Source organism: Merops nubicus, unplaced genomic scaffold (genome assembly GCF_000691845.1).
Source record: "Merops nubicus isolate BGI_N331 unplaced genomic scaffold, ASM69184v1 scaffold10265, whole genome shotgun sequence".
NCBI lineage: Eukaryota > Metazoa > Chordata > Aves > Coraciiformes > Meropidae > Merops > Merops nubicus.
Window position 1 is genome coordinate 16,809 of NW_008608982.1, and position 23,462 is coordinate 40,270.

The 23,462-nt window shown below is 37.5% G+C and overlaps 1 protein-coding gene across 1 annotated transcript in view; it reads right to left on the minus strand.

Moving 5' to 3' along the window:
• Nucleotides 1–1,940: 1,940 nt before the first annotated feature.
• LOC103773101 (R-spondin-2-like) overlaps nucleotides 1,941–23,462 on the minus strand; it is a 38,767-nt gene continuing 17,245 nt past the window's right edge. The window contains exons 2-5 of the mRNA XM_008940458.1: nucleotides 17,608–17,643; nucleotides 15,402–15,590; nucleotides 3,228–3,371; nucleotides 1,941–2,197 (exon numbers count right to left, since the gene is read on the minus strand). Coding sequence (XP_008938706.1) covers nucleotides 1,941–2,197; nucleotides 3,228–3,371; nucleotides 15,402–15,590; nucleotides 17,608–17,643 — 626 coding nt within the window. The remainder of the gene's footprint in view (nucleotides 2,198–3,227; nucleotides 3,372–15,401; nucleotides 15,591–17,607; nucleotides 17,644–23,462) is intronic.

Genomic DNA, 23,462 nt, shown 5'->3' on the forward strand with positions numbered 1-23,462 from the left:
TAAATAGGTACAAATGTTCAAAAGCTACAGATTACCACAGTTACATGAGGATGCTACAGTATTCACAAATATTGTGGTCCACTTAAGCACACTTCTCAAACTATTTACAACAATTTCTGATAATTTATATCCTAATTAAATTATCAAAACTGAACTCACACCTGTAAATTTTTACTTACCAGGAGTTAATGTAAGATGCTAGACATTGCCCTCTGATATAATACTGAAATATTGCCCTCTCTACACTTTGGGTACATAAATGACCAAACCTCCACCCCATGAATTTGAATTGAAAATATTCTGCAATTTTCACACATTTTCTGCTACAAACTAGACTTCATTCATCTGAAGAGCAAAAAAACAAAATACTTATCAGAGATTTTTTAGAACTTCACACAGACTCCTTTTTCTTCCTTCCATTTTAGCAGTAAAACATTTCCCAGTTGAACTGATCACTAACCTCTTTTGGGCTTCACCTCAGCAGGCTGCAAGCACTAGGGAAGTGTAGCTATCTTCATGTAGATGCAGCTGACTCACATTTAAAGATACCATGAGACACATGTTATTGCAGCCCAAATCAGCCTTATGTTTATCTTTTCTTCTTTCTTCCTATACAGGCGTTCATTTTGTAGGTTCAGCTCTTCAATGTCTCTGAGAAGTTTATTTAGGTTGCAGATTAACTGTGCTGTACAGTGCACTCCAGTACCGTTATGGCTATGTGTGCATACATATGTGTATGAGTAGAGGGAGTGGGACAGGGAAGAAGAGTGCATAATGGACTCAGTTAACCTAGATAACAGAGAAGCAACTCTATATTCTCCTCCAGCTTGTGTCAGAGTCCTAGAGACAAAAATGAAGCTTGTACAGATTTAATCTGTGGACTAAAACTTTATATATAGTATTCACACATACTGCTGGGCAGTATGTTCAAGCCAAGAGAGACATGTTGAACACAAAGCAAACCTATTTATATACCTATTCTAAGATTATTTCAGCTTTAGCTTATTCATCAACTTATGGCATATCTCAGAAATCTTCAACCCTTTATTCCTTTTTAACTGTCTGATCTCATGGCTGACCTATCTTGCACCAGGAGGTTGGACAAGAGAAGGACTAGAGAGCACTTGAAGGCCCTTCAAGCCTGAATCTTTCTTTAATCCTATGATTCCAAAAGGAATGGCATCTATATCACCTGATGTTCACCTACCTCTCCTACAAATTCTGAAAACTCTGTATATGTTCAGTCTGTGAAAGGTTAATCATTTGAATTTAAAAGATAACAAAAACTCCTCTCTACCAGTGGAGCCTACCAAAGTGTCTCCACTTTGGGGTCTACAAAACTGAACACAAATTTGAAATACCATTTCCTTTTTCAAATCAGCACCAATACTTAAGTCTTAGAGCATCATGATAAAGAAATCTGATTATTTCTTTTACCTACTCATGGTAATTTCCATAAACTGGTCTCAGGCTGAAAAGCTTGATATCTATCACTGTTCTGCTTGTATCTATTAGAACAAGTAACACATTCCAGCTAATAGTTCTAGCTAACAATGCCATGTGTAACTAATTATTATCATTTATTTTAAACACCCATCACACCAGCATTGGGTGTGCTGTCTGCAGAGAGGTTTAGACCATAATCCTTCCTGCCAGGTGCAGAGCAGTTAGTTATTTCACCATCACTACTGTTTTCACGCTGAAGTTCAAACTGCAGCTTGTTATTCTTACACAAGTCACCTCTTTGAAAAAGCCTCAGTTCCTCACCAGGAAAAACACAGTTTCAAAGTCTACTGAGATACTGATATCTCCCATGTTGAGCCTTTCCCTGGAGTCTTGCTGCACAAATTAGGACTGCCATAGTACTGTTGCCTTTAAGCCTTGGCTGGCAGACCAGAGACAGCATTTCCCCTTCAGCTGGGATGAAATAGCTCTTTTTTTCAAGACTGAAATAGGATTTCAGTTAAGGAAAGCTCATAAAGATTTTTGTAGCATGGATTGCACTTACCTCCTGGACAATGCCTCAGGACCATTTTACACCGCCTGGACTCTGCAATGGTTGGGCATGGTATTGTGTCTTTTGCTGGCTTCTTCACAATTTGTCTTGTTCTTGTTTCCAGGCCCCACTTAAAACCACATGTTTTGTTATTTCTGCTGCAGGTGCCCCACTCACTCCACTGGCCCACTTCACAGCCTTCTGATAAAGCAAAAGAAAAAGCAAGTGAGCAATTCTTCAAGTTTTGGTTTTGTGGTTTGTTTTTTTCCTGTTGGGTTTTATTATAATTATTATTAAAGTACTGTATTAGAAACCACTACTTGAAAGTTCTACTGTTAACAGGCAAAAAATTAGAAAATTAAAGTCTCTTAAAAACATGAATCTTTCTGGACAGCATCAACCTGAGCAAAACCATCAGACTATCAATCTGATGTCTACAGATCAAGTCAGTCCCAAATGTTCAAAAAAACTCCTAAAATCATGAGGTTGATTTAATTTTTTCCTCTTTTAAATAAATAAATCCTATCTGGTTGTCACTTGGAATTGCAGAGCTCTAGAGTTCACATTTCCAGGTCTTCTCCATCATGAGATGCAAAGAAAACTCTTGAGAGTCTGTTCTGACAATTCCCAGGCTCCAAGATAAAACACAAAATTGAGAGACGTGAGAAATATTGTGAGAACTGTCAATGCTGGCTTAGAGTTTTAAAGTAGATTTCCACTAAACACATGTATTTGGTAGTTTATACTTGTTATTTGCTAACGGAAAAGGGGAGAGCTGCAGAGAAACTAAACATGAATTTGAAGCCTAGATACTACAGGATTTCAATCTGCCCTGCCCTTGAGTTCTGGCCTTGGTAAAAGACAAAATAAGCAGGTAGTTCTATGAGGGCAAGAATCCAATTAGTACATCACTGATGTAAAGTTCTAATGCAAAAACTGGCCTTCCTGAAATCTTACAAATTCTGTTTATAAATCCTCATACAAGGTAATTTGGTCATTTAAAAGACAGAACTTTCTGATGCAGAAAAGTGTCATTGCCAATAATAGAATGCTTGGAAAACAGTATTATAATAATAATTACTATTAGGGGTAAAGAAATCCGGACACAATTCATTAGTGAATATTTCTTGATAGGAAATATTAAGCATCAGCTTAAAAATAGTGCCATATTTGAACCTGGCCAGCTGGCAAAAGAGCTGCTTCAGCAGCATTGGTGTGCTAGAAGACTCACCCACACATTCCATGAGCTCTTCCAAGGCTGCAAATCCAGGGGGGCATCCTCGGAAGCAACGGCCTCTGTGCGAGTAAAAGCCAGCTTTGCATTTGGTACAAAAGTCTCTGCTAAAGCAGGAGTCGCAGTTTTCTATTCTGCATCCTGAATCAAAAGGATCACAAGGAACAATGAGACAGCTAAGTTGGGCAAGAATAAAAGTGAAAGGACTTACAAAGCAATCAAATAGTAAAACCAGAAGTGCTGTAATGAGGAATACTGTCATCCTGAAATCTGTCTTCTCTGTAAATTACAGTTAAAAGTAACTATTTGCCTATATAATTTTAAACCTGTTTGTTTGTTTAATCAAAATTGTAAATAAAATCTCTGGTTAACTGGTATTTTACTTAATTACATCTTTTTTGGAGGAAAAACATTCAATGTAAATTATTTTTATGTTTAAGTAACCTTGAGGAAACTAAGATGCCGCAAACTACACCAAGTATGCACGTGTTAGATGTACTGCCTTCAGTTCATTATTTGTCATTGAAAGCAGGATACCTTTTTTTCCATAAATTGACCCTGTAAATAGCTGAATGAATGCTTACACATGCTATATCTGATGTCCATATCTACAAAAAAAAAAAAGCTATAGCTCCTATTATCAAGACAGTTAATCCATATAAAATAACCACTATTAAATTACTAAAAGGCATAAATCTATAACCAACAGAAAAAAATAAAACTAGTGCTTTTTTAAATACTGTTTTTCTCTGAAAATTTAAGACAAGTATCATCCACAATAGATGACAGACTCCGAAGCAGACTGTTCAAAACCAACCTAATTCCATACTAAAACATGGCAACTTGGAAACGAACTCAACAGTCATGGGCACTCGAAAAGCAGAAATACTTACAGGAAGGGTTATGAAAGTCAGTCATACACACCTACAAAAAAAAATGCTAAGGAAAACATTCCAAATATTAAAAAGTAAAAGCCATTCTATTTGGAACAGTAAACACTTTAAAATTAATTTTTAACAAAATCTAATCCTTCAGCTAATGTGCTTAATTATATAAACTACATTAACTGTATCCTCTCTTACACTATCTGAAGTCACAGCAGAAATTATTTGTTATTCATGTCATGCAAAAATACACTGATCTTTTTGGTCACTTATGTCATTCATTTATTCTTCATTCTTTTCTAAAGAAAAAAAATAAATCACAAGCCATAAAGGAAATAGCTATTGGTATATATCCCCTAACAATACTTCAAATTTTGCCAATCCTTATAAAACAGATTTTAATATTCATTCTTGAACTTGAGCTGGACAAAATAGGACATATCATAAACTAGGTGGTGGTGGAAAATTCTTTGTTAGCAATTAGGGAAATATGAGGCTTTTTAGATCCAATTTCTTGTGGCATTGGACAATAAATTGGCAGATTGCATGAAAAGAGAAGGAAAAAAAAATCAAATGCTAGTACACCTCTCTTTGGATAGGAGGCATGGGAACATCAGTTTGAAGTCTTGCACTGCAGGCTCTCTTTGGACACAGCCACACATAACCTGCATGCTAACAAGTCGTGGGTCCAGCATTTCTCAAAGGGGCTTTAGAACTCATGTTCTTATAAGCAGCACAAATTGGGCTTCTTATCCACAGTTCAGCTTATAGGAAATTCCCAAGAACAATAATTTCTTTTTCACAAGATTTGAACCCATCTCCAAAGAACAGGAGATCAATGCCCATAAAATGACCCAGCAAAATCAATTCCCTCATGTGTCTGCAAGGCAGAAGAACAATAAGGGGAACTGCTCTGGAGATGTAGAGATGTGGAGATGTCTGTTGCAAACCTGGTTGGTTACACTTAAGATGTACTGCAAGTATTTTATTAATTGCAGTGTTTGAATCAAAAATCCAGTGTGTTTAAATGTCCAGAAAAAACATTTGTCTCTTGCCCACCCACAAAACACAGTTTGAAAAGACATCAAGGTTTTTCCAAATCATGTAGTCTAATAATGAGGTGCAGAACAGAGAATGAAAAGAAAAAGTAGCACCATGTGACCCTCCCTCACATCTAAGTTATGCAAGTATATTTTGGAAATAATGTTTTAACTATTAAGTTTCAAAACATGTTGGGGAGTGACATGTTTGAAGCTTACTCCATTTGAACTTTGAGTAGAAGAAGAATTAAATGAAAAACTTCCAGTACCAGTTGCCTTTTGATGACACAAACATGCTTAGCAAGCAAAAGGCTGCCTCACCTCATGCTGGGGATACCCTGCCACAAAACTATCACTATTTAACAGTACATACATGAATACCCCGTATTTAAACATTAAACAAATGAATGAGTCTTCTTTCAGTTTCTTGATCATACTTCAAAATCACCACACTTATTTATATTTCTTGCTTTGCTTTCTATACCAATTTTCGTCTGTATCACAGTAGAGTCCTTGTCATGACAGTCATATTTTGGAGGCATTAGTAGGGGCTTCTGGGTGAAGTTTATATTTATTTTTTTCCTATGAAGATAAATTATTCCAAACATGAAATGCCTATTATTTCCCCTGAATTGCATCTGATGTAGATTAAAATACTGAAAGAATATTAGCAATGCTTTAAGAATTCTGAAACTAAAAGATTAATTCACTAGAGTGATATTCAGCACTATACTTGGGGTTACCGGGTCCTAATAGCAATGATAATTTAACTAAGTAATAGACCGCCCTGTAGCTGAAGATCAACTGAGAGTAACAACTCCTTTTTGGCATCTGCCACACATTGTTTCAACCCATGAAGGTGCTGGTGCTCCTAAGCCCTGCATGGATTTTTTAATTAAACTTAAGCTAACTAAATTAAAGATCTAAAGAACAGCAGTACTCCAAAAGTTAGAACAGCTAACTTTCTAGAAGTTTAGTTTCAATCACAAACTGTCACATCGGTGGTTATAAAGAAAATAGTATATTACTTTTGGTGTCTAGCTTCATCTTACTACACTGTTTAACTGCTTTTGGGCAATTTTTTTTTTTCTTTTCTTTCTGTTTTTTTTGTTTAATAAAAGTGTTGAATTATTTTACCTGTGACTAAGGTTAGCAAATTAGAATAAATGAATTCTTTAAATTCTTTGCTTTTACAATTAAATACACTAACATGGAGAGAGAAGAAAAGCATACATATTTCAGTTTTTCTCCTAAAGAAAGTTGATACTTCACTGTGACTATTAAGACCTGTTGGTTTAGAAATAACTGCTGAATTTTCTCTTAATGGAAGTACCTTACAGATTCCTAAAATTCTTTGCATTCAATTATTTAAATAATAAATTGGATAAGAAATTAATAATCTAGTATGAAATCTACAAAACAGCTGTTTGACATAATATTAAATAATTAAGAAAACCAGCATTTAAAAAAAAAAAAAAGTTTTATCCTTAACACATAAAATCCAAGGAAATATTGCTTAGATGACCTGAATTGCTCTCTTCTGATTGCCACAGTTTTAAACTCTTTGAACTTTCTGATCTCAGCATCTTATACCTGGAACTCTGGAAAAGGAAAGTAAAACATTTTCTACTTTTAAAAATCCCTATATAAATTCTTTTAAATTCCATTTGAATTAACTAGTTAGCTTACTGATATAATAAACTGGAACAAGACAGGTTCTTTTTTCATCTGGAGAAGGTTCTTGTCAAAAGCAATTTTATTGCTTCAATTTACTAGCCACAGATCCAATTGCTTTTCTCACCAGTTCAGTGGTTTCATTTTCTGTATAATTTCGGTTGCTAAACCATATGACTAGTACATTCTTTTTATTCCACTTAAGATTACCTAGCAGTTTACAACACCAAAAAAAAAAAAAAAAAAACCCAAAGGAAACAAGACCAAAAAAATTGAGCTAAACATAGCCAGGATTTTTACCCAAGGGACTTTTTAGAGGATAATAGATAATGCATAACTGACAGTATACTTCATAAATGCATCCTCCCCACACCCCCTTTAAAAATAAACAGAAAATAGTGCCCACTAGAGGTTTTCAGATAGACAAGGGTAACTGCCTGGGAAATTTTAGAAGCAGTAAGGTGGAAGCTCTAAGGGCACAGAGAAAGATAAGATTGGTGTTGAGGGAAGAAAAAGTTGATAAATTTATTTCTACAAAAGAACCCCAAAGAACAATCACATGCCTTTGGCAGGTCTATCATACTTGCAGGGCAACAATGACAGAGGTGGAAACCTAATATCCAGAATCTGAAGACTGAAGAAGTAAAGGGTGCTTCACTGTTGTTGTTCCCACTTAGCTGCCAACAACGAGGTCTGTAGGTTGTGGCAGACACTTGAGTCCCCAGCTCTGTCTTCCCTCATATTCAATTTCCAGTGTCTCATCAAGGGTCTGCTTCCTATTAGACCCCAAATCCCCATGTTCTTTCCAGTGGTTCTATACTGGGAAAGTCAGAACGTCCACCCTTCCACTTGAAAGGTATACAACACCCTTGAAAGCCACCTCTTATGAAGGCCACATCTTCCTCTGGTTCCATCCTCACATAACTGGACTTCAAAAAGCACTCAGGGAGGCCCAAAGAAATCTGCTGGTATATCTGATTAGCACAGCCCATTTCTGAACAGATTACATTTTTTAAAATGTTACACCATACTTCCCACAAAAGTTGTATGTAAATGCTAAAAACACAACATTCTAATCTCACTGAAAACCATGGCAAAAGTCCCAATTGCTCCAGAGAGGACAGTTTTAAACTAATAACTTTCTTATACCAGAGCCTGCAACAATTTGAATGGGCAAAATCAATATCAAAAACCCCAAAGATATGTAATTTTTCATGATAAATACACATTTATAAAGTGAAAACCAAGCAATTAAGAAAAGCAGTACTCCAAAAGCTAAATTTCTAGAAGTCTATTTTCAATTACAACCTGTCACAGGAGTAGTTATTAATGCACAACTCCATGATTTCACCTCTCAGGCAAAAAGGTAGAAGAGAAGTCACTTATGAAGGTAAACTGGGCTGAAATTAGACAGAAATGTTCTGCCCAAGTGTCTCCAGTGCTCAGACAAAACAAAGCAAAACAAAAACTTATCCTGTCCATGGAGCTCTGAAATATTGATTTATGGGACAAGATAAATAATTTCTCCAAGGGAAACTCTACTGATACTGTGCAATCTCTTCGTTTAGTCTGCCAGGTGAGTAAGAAGTGACAATTCAGTAGAGCACAAGCATAGGCTATAGTAAGTAGAAGTGCCTCCGTGTTTGAGAGCAGTTACAGAATACACTCAAGAAAGCAACATAACTCCATAAGCTAGTACTGTGCCACTCTTCAGTCAGCAGCCAGGAAACCTCTCAAGCCTCTCAAGAAACCCTATTCTTTGGTTCTACAGAGGAGAAAAATAAAAAGACCATAAAATCTCCCTTTAAAAAGGCCACTGTCAGAAAAGAATCCAGAGACAGAAATTTAAAACATCTTTGATATGGTTTACTGAAGGAGAGTGGCAAAGCATAAGTTATGTACAGAACTTAGAAGCCAAAGTCTCTTTTTCCTTGATTTTCAGTGGCATCTCAGAAATAATTTTATTCTGAATTGGTTTTGCATATACACCAGATTTTTTTTTTTTTTTCAAAGTAACAATTATGAGCCATGTTTCAATCAAGGTTAGGATAACCAATCTGATCTATAAGTGCATTTAGCTATACAGCAACAAAACATTTGTATTTAGGCTTTATAATCTCATTTACATTGACCCAAATGTTCCTTTGCCATTTACTTAAATATCATTAAAAAATCAAATCTGATTGACATGGAAGGAACTTACAATATTTATAGAAAACTGCATAAATAGTGCATGAAAGAACTCTGGAAGGGGAAAGCCTGGATTAAAAATCATGCCTAAATTAGAGATACATTTTAAGCAGATGAACAACAGTGATATTAAAAGATTTTCATGACCTGCTGTGGCTTCCTGACAGTCATGATAAGCCACTCCTACTCATTCATCTTCTAAAATAAGCGTTAAAGAATTGCCAGACTTACATTTCAGAGAAGGAACCAAAAGCCCAGAAGATCAAAATACAAATTTAGATATTGAATTAAATTTAGACTCAGGTGCATATGCCTATTAATGTAAAAAAAAAAAAAAAAAAAAAAAAAGTATCTGCTCCTGTGAACCGCTTCTTTCTGTACTATAATTACAGAAAGCATAATGTCACCACAACAAGTTCTATCCTTCCATGGTAAATTTATCACCAGCTTATAAAGTGATGCAGAATAAGCTGAATTGTAGGGCAACATGATGCCTTTGAAACTCAAAGCGTAAAATGCTTCATATTGAGACGCATGTGCTTTATATTTTAACATAACTTAATAACAAGAAGGTTTACTGTATTATTTTCTCATAGCAAGTACAGTATGATGAATTTTAAGGTCAAAAGCTGTCTACTTTAACTGTAAAAAGTAGTTACTCATTTGTAAAATATTTTTGCTGATATGCATAATCCTGAAAATTTTACACAAGCGCTATTTTGCCTTTGTGAAAGATCTATAAGCTGTAGCATTTCCATTGTCACATCGATTATGTTTAGAAAGGAACAATGTGATTGATTATCCATCCACGGCTCCCTTCATAAAAAAAAGATATTTCGCAGCACACAGTGGAAAAGGCAGCTGAGGAATTCCTAGTAATGACAGCAACAATGACAATTCACAGCAAATTCTGCTCCACGTGAAAGGCAGGCACCACTGAAGAGCAGTAGAGTGTGGGAAAGGGAAGTGAGAACATGAGGTGATCTGCAAGAATGGAAACCAGCAACCACCAGAATAAGAGAACTATACTGCACACCTTCAAGTTGGAGAGATAACACCCATAATTTTGCAAAGGGAAGCTTCAGACTGAAACTGGGGAAAGAAACACAGTATTCCCAAATTGAAGGGCTTGTTAGTCTTTGCACTGAAACTGGGTCCTTCCTTGAGCTGTCCCCTTGAGTTTAAGAAGTCAAAGTAATAGATGATGATTCACTACAGCTAGTGTTTTCCATCTGGAAGTCCAAGCTAGTCTTTCCATTGAGGCGTTATTCCAGAGGAACAAGCCCATAACTTGTGAGGTTGGTTATCCTGGGGAATGACAACTGTTGCTTGGTCCAAAGCACCTAATACTTTGGTCTTTCACACTGACTGACAGTGCCCTACTCTTCTTGCCTCAAATGCCTCTGTATTTTCTACCCCGGAGCCTCCTAACTCCACCTATCACCAGACTGTTCCCATGCCCATCATACTCACTCCTTCCAACTCTTGCTTCCATCCTTCTGCTGCTTAGTAAGACAGCACTGGGGCTACAGACTTAACCTCACACTGCCATCCCAGCATGTCTGTTAGCACTCCACACCAATCTACCATTGGCCAGCATCACCTTTGCTACTTTTTGCCAGAATTTCCTGAGCTGGGAGAGACTTTAGAAATCCAGACAGACTATGTATTTTATAACTCACCCTGAGGACACAAGGGCACATGAGGAACAAAAGCTGTGCTTGTGCTAACAAGAGCAGGAGACAGAGGCAAGATGCTAAAGAAAGCTATGATGTAAGCAGTTCTTAGAGTGATTGAAGTATCAGCTGAACAACCAATGGAGAGAGGAGACAAGTTTTCAGGAAAGTCACTGAGGAGACAGTAAGGAGAAGAGGAAAATGACAAGCAAAAGAGATAAAGCTTGCTTTAGCTTTTACAGCTAGCTAGTTTAACCTCCTAAGCACATGTGGCTTAGGTAGTTGCAGGTTTTTTATTTTTAGTATTATTATTATTATTATACAAATAAAGATTTTTAAGGTACAACTTTGGCAGAAGCTGAACATGATGGGATCATAGAGAATGATCAACACAGAGAATGATACACATGGTCACTTGACTGATAATAGGTCCTGATGTTTACCACAGATCTACCATTTCATGGAGTGCAAGGCCTGGAATACAACATTCTGATTATTAAATACTATAGTGAGTGTATTTTTTAAAATAAATTCACTTAAACACTTACCAATACATTTTCAGTATGTTCTTACAATTGCCCTCTAAATCTAAATTTACCACAGATTTAATAAATGTTAAGTCAAAGCACTATGATGGTTTTTGCTGCCAGATGGATGGAATAAAACTCTTCCATCAAAATAAAAAAAAAAGGCCAGAAATAAAAAAAAATTCCAAGCAAAAAAAATTTGAAGGAGGAAAAGAGTGGAAGAAAAAAAAAAAAACCCTGTAAAATAATGATAGGTAGACCACCTTAATTTCAGGCTATTCAAGTTCACTTTCAAAAGCCCAAAAGCTGTATTAAGCTTGTTTTTAGAATATAAAGCCATATTTGAAGCACATAAACACAAAAATAATGAAAACTATTTCTAAAAATCCAGAAAAATAATTTTATGGAAAACAAACAGTGCTGTCCCTGTGGTAATTGAACTCCCTGACTGTTACAATTGCAGTGACTGCAGTAGTCTTAGAAGGTCATATGCTCTGCTATACTACATAAGAAATAGTCAAGCCATGACATATTAATGATGTCTTGCTATTCTCTAAAAAAGTTAAAAGAAAAAAAAATTATCTTTCTTAATAAAATGATTATTAATTAATCTTAATTATGTGTGTTTAATAAATGCCTAATTAGTTTAAAAGCTTCTCTTTGTTTTAACTAAAGGTACATGGAAAGGGAAATCACAATTTTAGCAATGCTGTGCCCTCCTTTAAGAAAGAAGGTGAACCTAAACAAATGGAATAGCCAACCAAAGCTGAAGGGGGCTGTAATTTCTAAACTCTGAGTGCTTCCTGCACATAAAATTTTGGAGGTTACTATAGGTACAGACTAAGTTAAAAGGTTCAAGATAGGCTTGACCTATTAATCAGACTAATGTTAAACCCACCGCCCAAGCGACAGATTTCATCTTACTCTTTAATTCAGTTTTGTATTTTTTTATTAGATTAGTTCTTGTTCGAGTAGTTCAGTCTAAAGTCATTAGTTTTTTATTTTTATTTAAATTAACAAAATGTAGCTCTTTTGTGTATTCTCCTACAGAGGAGATAATTTTGCATCCAAATATACTGCATTCTCATACTGCAGTGTTCAAGATGAAAATCATCTCCAGCAGGAAACTCCACATTGATTTCTAGAGACAAGAAGTCTCATCATTACATGATTCACTGTTACTAGAAAAACAGTCTAGAACCACTTAGCAAATTCAAGACACACATACTACTTTCTTACATGCAGAAAAGAAAATTAGTCTTGAAATTCAGAATTTCCATCATTTTAGAGCTGCTGCACTTGGCTGTGGCCTTTATTGTGTTATATTTGGCACTAACTATGTTTGGCTTTTAAAATAATGTCAACATTTTCCATAAAAAATGTTCAATAGCTTCTCTAACAAAAATGGGCAAGTGTTCCAGTAATAAAATGTTAAACAGCGTTTGTGCCTATAAAGACATTAATAGGGCAGAAATAATTTCAAGTTATGCAATTCAAGCCTCGTAGCTCCCCAAAGGATTTTAACATAGCCAGAATTTTTATTATTTTTAGCTGAGATAATACTATCTGAGCAATGGAGCCCATAACTAAGCGTACCTAAAAGTATCTCACATCACGTAGGAAGAAACCTGTTTTTTAAGAATGTTTATTTTAACTCAGCTACAATCCACAGAATATTTGTATGACCACAATGCATGTGCCATGCAAGATGACCAATCCAGGAAAAAAAATGAAGATTTGATTTAGAAATACACCAATTGGCAGTTACACTAAAATAAAAATATACAATACAAAAATCATTGGAGATGAACCAGGACTGGTTGGTAAATGCAGCTGCATCATTATTCTCACAGAGGGAGACTGTCAAAGACATGAGGGTGAGTTAAATATTCAGCACTCAACACATGCCAATATAGGTTGGACACCACTCACATTTATGCTTTTCAAAACCAATCCTGTAATTCAGGGGGAAAAGGCCACTTTCTCTAAGTGGCTGTTTTGCCAATGACCAGGCCTAACAAAAATGATACCACCACCAGCAGGAAGATGAACCAATACACAGACTGTATCGTAGACAAGGAGGACATTCCATGAATGACCACTGGGGGTACAAACAGATCAATCAGATGGTACATAATTGACACCACCCCCAATGATCCCACAAAGGACGTAACTCGGCCCACAACAGGTGGTACAAACAGAGACCCGAGGTTGCCCACAGCTGGCATGGGAAACAGCCAGACCAGCAAGCTGAACACATAAGAGAAAGGTGCCCACATAGTGACTCTCACCCGACCAGCCCGCGTTCGCAAAGGTCTAAACAGACTGGGGCCCAGCTCCAGGGAGAGTCAGGAGGTCTGCCCTGAACCAGGAAGCTCTGGGGAGTGCACTCCACAGACAGACACTCCTGACTCCCTGCAAGTGGTCCCAGCTTTTATCCCCAAGCAGACACCTGACCTTTGTCAACTCACTGCGGGACCCCTGGGGCTCATTTCCCTTCTGGCTCTCCCTGCAGGGCCGGCTGCACCCTGGGGGGAAGCCATAAGGCAAACTCACCACCTCTTTATGAAGGGCTGTGGGAATCACCCATATGTCAACCTTAATTCGGGGACTCGGGGTTCAAACCCCAGCATTTCAGTGGCAAAAATAAAAAAAAAAAAATTCTGTTAAATTCACCATCCACCTTCTGCAACTTGTTTTTCTTTTTAAGAAAGTAAAGAAAGACTGCCTTTACTTTTCCTACCTCACTAGCATAGTACAGGCTAATATAGATAGATATAGATAAATTAATCTATTTCCCAAAGCTGTAACTATTTTAAAAAAAAAAAAAATTTCATGGGCAAGTTTTTACAGCCTAGTTTTAACAGGTTTAAAGTGGACAAGTTGCTGAATTCATAATCCCATCATGAAAATTAAGGCCAAGATCCAAAATTACTTTACAGAAGGGATATATAAACCAAATAATGATCTCATTTAATATTTTATCAAAAGCTAGCCACCTGGTATAGATTAAGAAGCACTCAGCAATATTGCACAGCAGTTTAGAACACAACATGAGGAATATCATACCCGTGGAGCCTGTGCAGGGAGTGGGGAGAAAGAGGTGGGATGTTATTGCATGGGCTGGGGCACATTCAAGCATGGCCATGACTGCTCCTCATCCAGCCCAGGCTGCCACAGAGCAACCTCACTCGGGTTTCAGGATTATGTGTCATGTCAAAGCCAACGCAACACCTGCCTTCTCACAACGTGATGCATCCCAGTGACAAGCCACAGCACTGAGGGGGAGAGTGCTGTATATTTAAGACACTTGATTATTCCAGGAAGCAAAGAAAATTTCTCACTTCAGGTTCTTAGGTTCAGTAACCTAATTCTGGTTACACTACGACACACACCGCCCTCAGTAAATACAAACTAGAGGTAATAGCAATGATTAATAAACCATAGGGGGAATAGTCCACATATGAGCATATGGAAAAATCGATAGGAATCAGCACAACTGTCAGCCAGCAGTGAAATAATGTGTAGAGATACCAGAGCACTCATTGATTTTAACTGTTGTGCTTCTAGGCAAAAACATACAAACAGGGAATCTTGTTGCACATTAGCAGGCTGTAAATTTCCAAATAAAATGCAGTACTAAAAGTCAAAGGTTGTTTCTTTGTTTTTAATAGTCCATCTGTTTTATTAAAACAGCCACACTTCCATATTAAAGCCTGTCTGGTGTGAGGTGTCTGCTCACCTGAAATTTGTGTGGGAACAAAAAGCATGACAAGAAGCCCACCCATATGTTTGTGCACATGCTTACTAGTACCTACATGAGGCACTTAATTAATTAATTAATGCTTAATCCTTTTTATTTTCACAGTGGGAATTTTTTGGTTAAAACTGAGAATATCTGCTTAAATCATCATTCTTTCCTACATTTCCCTCCTTACTAAAGCAATGATAACAATAAAAATAACAACAACAATAAAAGCTACATTAATGCATCAACTATTTAATCTGCTGAACATTACATATCTTGGAAAGACCTAGACATTCTTTAGCAAAGAAATTTTATTATAATCTTGTGACATCTGTGAAAATATCACTGGTTCATAACATACCATCTTAAAAACTGAGCTTGAATTATGGCCTTCCTACAAAAGTGAATGTAAAGGTTCAAAAAAAAACTCACTTGAGCATCTGTTCATGTCTGGTGTTCGGAGTCCGTAGTACCCCGATGGGCAGGAATGCAAACATTCACCGTATTGTCTCATTCCTTCTCTTCGGAGGAAGAAGAATAACTTGTGTTGGCATCTTATGCACCCATTATCCTTTGAACACGATAAACAGCCTTTGCAAATTGGATTTGGTCCATAGCTAGCTGCAAAATAAGAAGATAAATTACACTTAAGATCATTTGGGAATTATTTTGGCTGGAGGTCCTCTTCCCTCTAAAGCGTTATTTATGTACTGCACAATTACAGGTAGTTTTGAAAGGAAGGTTCTGAAAGTGCACTCACTCTCACACAACTGCACTGGCAAGTGAATAAAAAGAAATGCAATCTCTATATTTTTAGTTGCATGTAGAGCAATTTAATGAATTTATACACGTTCAAATGAAAGATATAAAATAAAGAGATAGACAAGCAAAGGCCAAGCTATACAAAGTTCACCAGTATAATATATGTAAAACCCAAGTGTCTGAAGCCGGGAACATAAGCACATGATAGCAACAAAATATATGAACATCAGCATACTTATATATGCACCTGAAATTATACATCCATAGAAATCAAGCAACCAGATAAATGCAATTTCTGACTTCAGAAGAGAGCAGTATTAAGACCAGAGAACCTCTGCACAACAGGTACAGCACCAGCAAGGCATGCTGTCCTAGAGCTCTTAGGGACCTAGAACAGCTGTCATCCTGCAGTCTTCTCCTGCTCTATTAAAAATGTCACGAAAAATATTTAAAAAAAAAAAAAAAAAAGTAACAGTTTTAACTTCTAAGAGTCTTTTTTCTACAAGTTGCTACCCAAAATGGGCTGAAAACCATGTGCAGAAGGAGAATATTTAGTGCAAATTTCCATTTCAGGTCACTAGCTGCTAGGCCTTCAATTGTATTCTCAGGTTTGGTTGGGTTTTTTTGTTTTGTTGTTGCTGGTTTTATTATTATTACTACTATTTATTATTTTTATTTCTTTTAAATTACTTGACTGGTAACTGCAGCACAAGCCTTAGCTGCATCACTCCTTGCCCTGATGGGCATTTACTGTTCTGCTTTTCCTCAGTCACAGAACACTCCCTTGTTCCCATGATGTGTCAACTCTTCAGGTGCTGAGTCAGTACAGCAGGTTAGCAGGTGGAAGATGGCTCAAGACATTACTGACGCTAGCATAACTTATCTGTTTTAAATATTAAATTGGCTACAAGACTTCACAGGAATTTGCCAGTTCAAACCTAGTTTACTAAAAACAAAAGAAAAATATTATCCAACAGAAGAAATGTGTCTTTGGGGTCTCAAGAGCTTTTGAATAGAGGCCACCCCAAGAGCACCTGGCTAAATGGGCAAGGACTATTTTTATTTGTTATATTTTTAAAAATTTAAAAAATTTATACTCTATCATAGTACTCTGGTATTTTATTTTTATGGATGGATAATTGAGGTTGTTCAATGAATGACCTGACCAGCAGAGCTAGGAAAAGAAAAAAGGCAAAGCCCACCATCCTCTGGAACCAGTAGCTGATAAGCTTTACTCTCACCTTCACACATCTGCGTGCCACATTCCCACTCCCTCTCTGCTCACAACCCCCACATATGCCTCATCAAGTTCAGTGCAACAGTGTTCAACTCCCATCTTGTACAAAATAATCCTAGTGGGTGGCAGGCAGGATTAGCAGCCCAAGCTAATTGCTGTGAAACAGCTCAGCCAGTGGTACACTTCCCGAGAGCTGGAGTTCTCTGCCACCAGGCTCACCTGGTGAGATCGTCTTGATTGGAATAGCACCCTTACCCTCTACGCTATCTGTAGATCCTTTGGCTCTCTTAACCCTTTTGTAATGTAAACCTAACAGACCAACTGCCTTATGCTCCTAAATCAGTTCCCATCTCCTGTTGCCCACAAGACCTCAGATACAACTTCTTCTACAATTCATCTTGCAACTACTTTAATTCACAATCCACATCTTTGAAGACAAGAAAAGAAACAAACACGATGAGCTAGGCCTAGATGCGCCCCTCATCTCCCTGTCAGCAGGCATTGCCTACCTGTAACTACATCAAATAATAAGTGGCCATGTACTCCAAAGCAATCGTTGCTTAACACATGGTCGGCAATCCTGTAGACTTATGAATCCCCTTTGAGCCTCCTTGCATCTCACTCTCAGTAAATCTGTACCTCCAGCTTGTTCAAGGTTCCTCAGAGAATCCTGTACTATAACAAAAGAATTAAAGGGAACAAAGCAAAAGTAAAGATGCAAGATGTCTGAAATTATTCACCACTCAGCATGTATTTTGGAGTTTGACCCAGCTGAAGTCAGGATCTCATACAGCATGTGTGCAATTATGACCTAGGGCCAGGCCAATTGCTGAACAGCATGGACATGGCTAGAGGTTACTGTTCTCAATAAGTGTGGCTTGGGGAGCAGGAACAAGGCCCTGGAGCAGATACATTTGTAGTGGCCATGAAGGTCTCACATCCACCTTCCATCATTGACCTCCACTAAAATTCAGACTTCCTGGCTACAAACTGTGCCTCAGTTTGACTCTACTGTCCCATTTTCTTTTACCTGTGACTGCCTACATGTTACTCCCCACAAGTACCTCATTTTTCTATTTCTGTTAAGATGCCTTTGTTGACCCTTTGTTCTGCACATCAGTTTAACTATGCTGACTTCGGGCTTCAGCCATAGCTCTGTCCTCACATGAAAAGAAGCAAACAGCTTAAAATAATCCTCCAATATCCTCTGTTATCCTCTGTTTAGGAGATGGATTGCACAACTTTCACAACTTAAGATCAACACAAAATTTATGAAATAATTCAATAATATAGTAATTTTGTAAGTTGCGCATATTTATCCCAAAATTTTAACTTGCATGTAGGTTCCCCAACCATGGGACATCTATACTCCCCTCCATTATCAGCCTTACAAATTATTTGTAGTTCCTATACCTATATTTCTTCCCTTAGAGCAACACTGTGAGATTCATGGATTTTTCTTTTATTTCTTTACAACATTAAGGGGGAACGGGGGGAAAGAAAGTTACTGAAGAATTATACAGTGGTAAAGGGAGATATTATTATTTGTATGCTGCAACACAGAGATGAAACTTTATGAAAGAATCTGAAAACTTCTCACTGTGTTGCTTAGGTACCAATCTGAATTATTTCTGGTAATTTCTGAATAATTAATAATTTCTGTCATTTTAACTTGTCCCAAGTAGGGAAAATATTATATGCTCTACAACTAAATTACTTGGACACTGAAAATATACTTTAGCAAATCAATAAGAGTAGCACTGTTTTTGGTGTCACATAGGCATGCCATCTTGAATATACCAACTTAACTTTCTCTCTTTAACCCTATATACTCAGGCTATAATTGAATTCTCCAAAATTTCCCATGCCCCAAAGTCTTCCCTTGACATCTCGATTTCTTAACAAAAATTACAACGTATTCTTATCACATGCAGCATTTTCATTTCTCATATAATTGCTTTTGGAAGAAGGAAGTGAATGCCTCTGTTCACCAGAAACATCCATACACTTCCTTTAGAATTTCTTCATAACCTCTTTTTTTTTTTTGTTTCCCTTATGTATTAGACTGCAAGAAAAATTAACAAGCTTACAAAACATGGTCAATCACATTCCAAGTTACCAGCTGCATCACATGCAATGTAAAACATCATGCTGCTCATCCCTCTTTCAACCCTGCCTGGAACATTCTCCTCAATTCTGTGTGCCAGGCAGGCAAGTTTCGTCCAGCCAAATCCCTCATGGAAACTCACTCCTTCCACAAGGCCCACAAATGTTAACCAGTGTCAGAGCGTTGCAGTCATCACATCATAAAACTGAAAACGCACACGCGCTCTAAGTTAGCACCGTCCTTTGGGTCTCACAGCACATGATTGCCTTGGCCGTCTAGTAAGATTGTAAGGTCCTTACAGCAGGAGTAATGTTTTGTACAGCCACAAAAGTCTGTACGTGACTGTGAACACCGCACATGAACACAAACACACCTTTATACAGAAAATGCATTTCCTATTCCTTCTGCTTCTACAACTATACTCTAGAGTATCTCTATATTTAAAGAAAAAGCCTTTACAGACTCAATCCCCTATTTTGCTTTTTTATTTTAAATCTGGGATTAAATTTGCCAAGTTTGAAAAGGTTACTTGAGAACACAGACTAGTACCCAAACACTGAATGAAACAGTTCTGAACTCTAGGGGTGTTCAAAGTTTCATGGTTTGGATCCATATCAAGTAAAATCAAATGTCAGCTAATTACTTTAACTCTTGTCTGGATCAAATGTATTTAAGCCATTTTGCTGAAGTGGTTTTAAGTGAATTGTTATGACTATTTCAAGTCACAAGAGAATCAACAGTACAAAATGAGTCTAGCCTGTTCCCCACAAGAATACAAGTTGTTCTGTAAGCAAGAGAACTAACAGCATTTGATTTTCTGTGATCCATCCTGCAGCCCATACCACAACAACTGCTACTAATTTGTGTCTTTCTTCTATACCCACTTGTTAGGTGTCACAAACCTCTTTTGAATGTAGTGTTTTGGCTTACCACAAGAACCTGGGGTTTTTTTACAATTCTGTAAAAAACAGGCTGAAATAGACAAACAAATCCAAAACCAACTGGAGAAAGAGAAGTGCCTGGCAGAGAAACAAAAAGTAGAAAAAGCCATTACCTAAACATCATTTCTACACAGGGACAGGCCAACATACTCATTATGTTAAAATTGTATGGTCCTTGCAGCAGCAGAAACGTTTTGTACAGCCACAGAAGCCTGTACACGGGTGTGAACACACGCACCAACACACACACCTTTCTACAGACAATGCATTTCCTATGCCTTCTGCTTTCTGCTTCCACGACTACACTCCAGAGCCGCGTGATTTCACAACTGTCTTTAGCCAATTTGAGAAGGTGATTTTCCAAAAAGAATGATTTTCCTTGTCCCAGTGTTTGAGGGGCTTGACTCCCTTGTGGTAGTACTGGTGCTTGTGCAGCCATGCAGTGACTCAGAGAAGCTCACTTGACCCAGATGGAAAAAGCCATCACAAAAAAAAAGGTATTTTCTCAGCAAGTGTTTCAGCTGCCTGTGCTGACTGACAGAGGAACACAGCCCCAACACAATGGGAAGGCAAGAAGATGTGGGGAGGCAAAGGATGGAATTGCACCTTTTAGCAACACTGGAAATCAGCCTCAAGAGACATGAAACCAAGCTTTCACCAGAAGGGTTATCAGAATAGCATCACTTGCTGCATGGTGATTGTGTCACTATTTCACAGTCTTCCATCTTTTGGACTCTCTGAAGTCAGAAATTTGGCTTACTAGCACAATGGCCAGATTAATAGCACTCTTGTCCTAACTGGGATTGCAGCCACGTAAATGCTGGTAGATGGAATTTAATTCAGATCTAGCAGAAATGTCTTCAAGACACTTACCACTATAAACATGAGGTGTGCAGATGGGACTCAGAGGAGGGAAGCAACAAAAAAGACCATACAAGCTCCACTTATTTCAGAAAGAGTAGATTTCATATTCCTGAGTTCAATTAATGCTATAAAGATATCATACACATAGCTCAATAAAACCAGCTGAATACACTCATGCCTGGCATGTGTCTTCAGGGTAGCAGAGAATGGAAGAATACAGATACACCAGCATTACACAGGGTACCAGTGTACTAACACTGTAAGACTGTAAGGTCATTATAGTTAAAAAACATCTTATGAGCTACGAACAGAGGCTGGCCAAGAAAAATACCTATTTTTCATTACAGCTGTGTAAAAGCAAAAGTAAGTTTTGGACAGAAAACTTCAATAACAACGAAAAAAAGGGGGGTGGGGGTGGATTTGACTACCACGACTCTAGTCATTGTCTCTAAGAGAATTAAGAGGTTCAAGGACAAAGAGGATTTTTATGAAAAATTAGCCCAATGCCCCATACAAAGAAGCCACAATACTTGTGCTTTACTAAAACATATCATTTAAGAAACCATTCAATCTTGATTTTTAAATTGTCAGTGGTAAGGAAACCACTACAACCTTTGTTAAGATATCATAAGGGCTAATCACTCTCACTGTTGAAAATCTACAGTGGAATTCTGAACTTCAAATAGCAACCACTAGACCTTTTTATATCTTTGCTTGCCAGATTGTTAACAGTTTTTCAATGTTTTTTCCCCAATACAGACACTCTGATCAGGTCAAGTCTTAGCCTTCTCATGGGTAAGATAAACAGAGCAAGATTCCAGAATGTCTCACCGCAAGGCAAAGTATCCAGTCCTTTGATCAATCCCTTACCATTTTATCTCAACAGGCTTATGGACACTAAAAAATTGCTCAGGAATGGAAAAGCGATTGTACCAGTGCCAAATACAGAATGATATAACTTCTTTTCCTAGATACTACTCCCCCAAAACATTCACGTGTTATGTAAGTTTTCTTAACCACAAAGACACCCTTTCCCAAGTACCACACTGCTCTGGGAAGGAAAAAGCCTTTTCCTGGAGTTATGCAGGAGCTCACCCAATGCTGTCTTTCTCAGGATGCTTGACCTTAACCACTCAGGATCATTTGCTCTGAAGCTGTCCACAACTCAGAAAACCCACGTTCCCTACTCCTCCTCTAAAGACAGATTAACTGTAGGGTGGCATCTCACTTCAATGAGTTTGATATAAATCTCACTAAGTTTATGCTCACAAGTGAACAATTTTGCCTGCTTATTATGAAAACATATCTTCACTCCCTTTGGAGGTTTTAATTATATTTTCAATATCATAATGCTATGCTTAAACTACTCTTATTTGTCCACCCACTTCATTCTCTCAGAACTGGTATAATGAACTTCTGATTATTCTAGTCTAGGCCTCAGAACACTTGTTTCATTCCGTGTGCATTGAAAAGACAGTGGACTTCTATTCCACTTCCAAATCAAAACATTTTACTTTTGCTACCTGGCTATCCAGCTAAATACTTTCAGAATTTCCTATGCTGTTTTCCCCACCACCATGACAGAGAAGATCATTGTGAAGAACAGTTAGATATTATTCTCCTTCAAGTCTCAAGAAATCAACTACATATTGAGGTGTTTTGCAATATTTAGTGACTAGAAGCATTATCAACATTGCACACTCACTACCAAATTCAGAAGCCTACTTTCAGGATGCCTTGGTTGCTTAGATATATTGAGAACATTAATGATTTTTCAGCTGGGCTGAACTGCCAATCCCAGAGACAACTAAGCCATCTTTCTTCATTCAACCATCTGGAGCTTTTAAATGCATCTCTCATAGTTCACTTTCTGGACACCTACTGTCAGCTGGAAACATTTAACTCCCCTTGTCCTCTTCTGTCTGCTGTTCACAGCCTACCCGTCCTCACTTGCCTTCAACTTTACTGCGTGCTGCTTCCTTCTATTTCTGACGTGAATCCTCCTCCACAGTTTCTCTCTGTTCTGCTCCTTGGAGGATATTGCCTCTCTCTGATAACAGAGCAGTGATGCTTTCTCAGTCTGGTTGCTCAGATCTCTCCCATTTCCCCAGTGAAAGTATTCATCCTTCCAGTCCAGAAATCCAGCGCTGTCAACAATTTACATTTTATGCATAGTAGCCTTTCTGGCTACTGCATGGAAAAAAAAATGGAACATATATTGCAGGTCACAAACACCGCTCTGTCATCTACCACCCTAACAATGAAGTACAGAAATAAACAGAGAGAGGGAAGTGTTCCTCTCCCTGTTCAAATGTTCTAGAAAATAGTATTTTATTGCTGTTTCCTGTTCACGTTTTTACTAGTTTTATCCTAGGCCTTCCCACTATCACTGACAGAGTAATTCCATACTTATGCTTGAAACGCCAGTGGTGAAAGGGCCAAGCATCACAGCCACAAAATGCATTCAGAGACAAAAAAAAAGGGTAAAGTAAAATACACTAAACAAAACTCTCTTCTCTTATATTCATGCATACATGTCAAGCTACATAACCTGGTCAGAAAGAAAAACCAACAAACATACA